Here is a 2,614-nt window from a genome sequence, read left to right on the forward strand (position 1 = left end):
CACGGATCAGACACAGAGTGAATATCCCTCCATCCCGTCCCATCAGACACTCCCGGGGCCAGACACAGAGTTAAGCTCCTTCCAGTCTGCTATTACATTCCGTGAGGTCTAGGGATAAGGGAAACTTTGGGGTATAAGGGGAAGACAAGCCTGAGACACACACACCCACTTCCAGAGACAGACATACACCCCCCCACCACACACACACACACACACACACACACACACACACACACACACACACACACACACACACACACACACACACACCATGTTGTAGGGAGTATTGGTAATATTGGATCTGATATCCGAGTCTGGGAGTACAATGATGTAATGCTGAGAGAGATTGCTGAGTCAGGAACGTACCCCGTGGCAGGGTTGCCTAACGCCAGGGGACAATGGTGAGGTGTGATAGTTGTAGAGGAAACCTGAGGGAGAATTTTTCCTCCATTGGATTGGTGGTGGGGGGTGGGGGGTGTTGTGTTTGGGATCTGGAACTCTCTGTCCTGCCGCTCACCGGTCAACTCTTTTATCCTCTCTCCATCTGCCCACCCCCCTGTCTCCATTCGCTGCCCCGCTCACTTCTTCAATCTCTCCCCCAGCCATGTCGCTCTCCAACGGTCACAACAATCTGGTTGAGCTCGCTGCCACTGGGAGCCACAACATCAGCAACTGCAGTTCCGGAGGGACGGAATGGTCAGCGCCCGGTGCCGCTCTCAAGATGGTCTTCGCTCTCATCGTCCTGCTGGGTGCCCCCGGCAACGGCGCCGTCATCTGGGTGACAGGCTTCAACATGGAGAGGAACGTGTACACGGTGTGTTTCCTCAACCTGGCGATGGCGGACCTGACTTACTGCCTCACCCTCCCCACCCTGCTGGCCTACAGCTGCCTGCCCGGTCCCTCTGTCAGTGTAACATTCTGGAGATTGCTCCGATGGATCTTCAAATTCCACATGTCCACCGTTGCTCTGTTGTTGACCCTGATCAGCATCGTGCGGTGCCTGGCCATCACTCGGCCCGTCTGGTTTCGGTACCACAAGGGCCCGGTTTGGGTGCGTGCGGCCTGCTTCGCGGCCTGGAGCCTGGCCTTCCTCTTTTGCCTGCCTGAACTCTTGCATCTCTTCACTGAGTCGTATTCGACGGACCAGACCTGGGTTGCGTTGGAGGTAACTGGGAACGTCCTGTCCTTCGGCCCCCCCCTCCTGATCATGGCCGTGTGCTACCTTCTGATTGTCCGGAAGCTGAAGGGGAAAACGTTCCCCAAATCCAGGTACCTCATTCATCTCACCATTACAATGGTCTCTGTTTTTATTGTCTGCTGGCTCCCCATCACTGTTTGCGACACTCTCTGGAAATTATCAATAAGCATTCCCCTGCAGTCTTTGTATTACACTTCCTCCTTGGGCTCCTTGAACTGCGTCTTCAACCCAGTCATCTACGCCTTCTTCGGCCGCGACTTCCGCCAGGTCTTCAGGCGTTCCCTGGCCGCCACTCTCCGCCTGGTCTTTACCGAGGAGAAGATGGAATTGGGGACTAATCCTCTCACCCCCACTGTTTCAGCAGAGACAAGAAACTGAGGGACCCTCCGCTCTCACAAGGGCCCTCTGATGACCGAGATGTTGGACATTCAGCAACGGGGGGTGATGGGGGCTGTTCCTAATGGACGTCTCTGAACATAGTTGATCCAACGTCTCCTTAGGCCTAATGATCCAGGAAAGACCCTCTCTAAAGCCTCCAGATGTGCATTATCTCATTTTCCTGAATACCTTTCAAACCTTTCTCAGGTCTCCACTCAGCCACAGTCAGAGAAAACAGCCTAAAATTCCCCAAACTCTCCTTATAGCTCATGCCCTCTAATCCGGACAGCATCCTGGTGAACCCCTTCTGCACCCTCCCCAAAGCCCCCATACTCTTCCTGTGACAGGATGACCAGAGGTGCTGAATGCCTCCCCCCATCTCTAATCCAGGCAATGTCTGGTGAACACCTGCTGCACCCTCCCCAGAGCCCCCACAAATCACTTGTAAAGTGGGGTAAACGGAAACGAGTGTTAAACAGAAATCATGATGATCATCAGACAGGATTGTAGGCGGGAAATACTGCTGGAATTAATTCAGTGATTCAAATGTTGAGTTTAGTATTAGTGAATGCACACAGTCCGCAACCTGAAACTCTGACTCTTCTTAAGATGTCCACAGAAAACAGACAAAATTCCAAAGGAACCAATGACAGAAAATGTTACAACACCAAAGCCCCCTCCCCCTCCCACACACAAGCAGTAGCAAAAGCATTAACCCTCCCGCCTCCCTCTCCCACCGACCTGCTTAATCAAGAGTATCAATCCTGGCCCCCACTCACCACCCAAGCAAGAGCAAAGCTCCTCGACACCATGATCGAGAGTCCGCCCAAAACACAGACGACTGCCCATCCCAACACTTCCACATCTCAGACGGGCTCCCTCTCCCAGTAACGAGGGAGTGAAAGGCACCGCTCCTGCCATAGCGCGAGGGGAGGCCAGTGGCTCGCTGCAATCTGCAGCATACCCCACTGTCTCGATGCCACAATACCCCGCGGTGCTCCAGCCAGTGACACCGGGAGTGGGTTGACCCACCGGAGA

General features: G+C 54.0%; 1 protein-coding gene across 1 annotated transcript; it reads left to right on the forward strand.

Annotated features, from left to right (window-relative positions):
• The first annotated feature begins 604 nt into the window (after positions 1-604).
• On the forward strand, positions 605-1,576 carry LOC140715745 (C5a anaphylatoxin chemotactic receptor 1-like). The gene has a single exon (XM_073028115.1). The coding sequence runs from the start codon at positions 605-607 to the stop codon at positions 1,574-1,576; it is 972 nt and encodes a 323-aa protein (XP_072884216.1).
• Positions 1,577-2,614: the final 1,038 nt, after the last annotated feature.

Source organism: Hemitrygon akajei, chromosome 24 (genome assembly GCF_048418815.1).
Source record: "Hemitrygon akajei chromosome 24, sHemAka1.3, whole genome shotgun sequence".
NCBI classification, from domain to species: Eukaryota; Metazoa; Chordata; class Chondrichthyes; order Myliobatiformes; family Dasyatidae; genus Hemitrygon; species Hemitrygon akajei.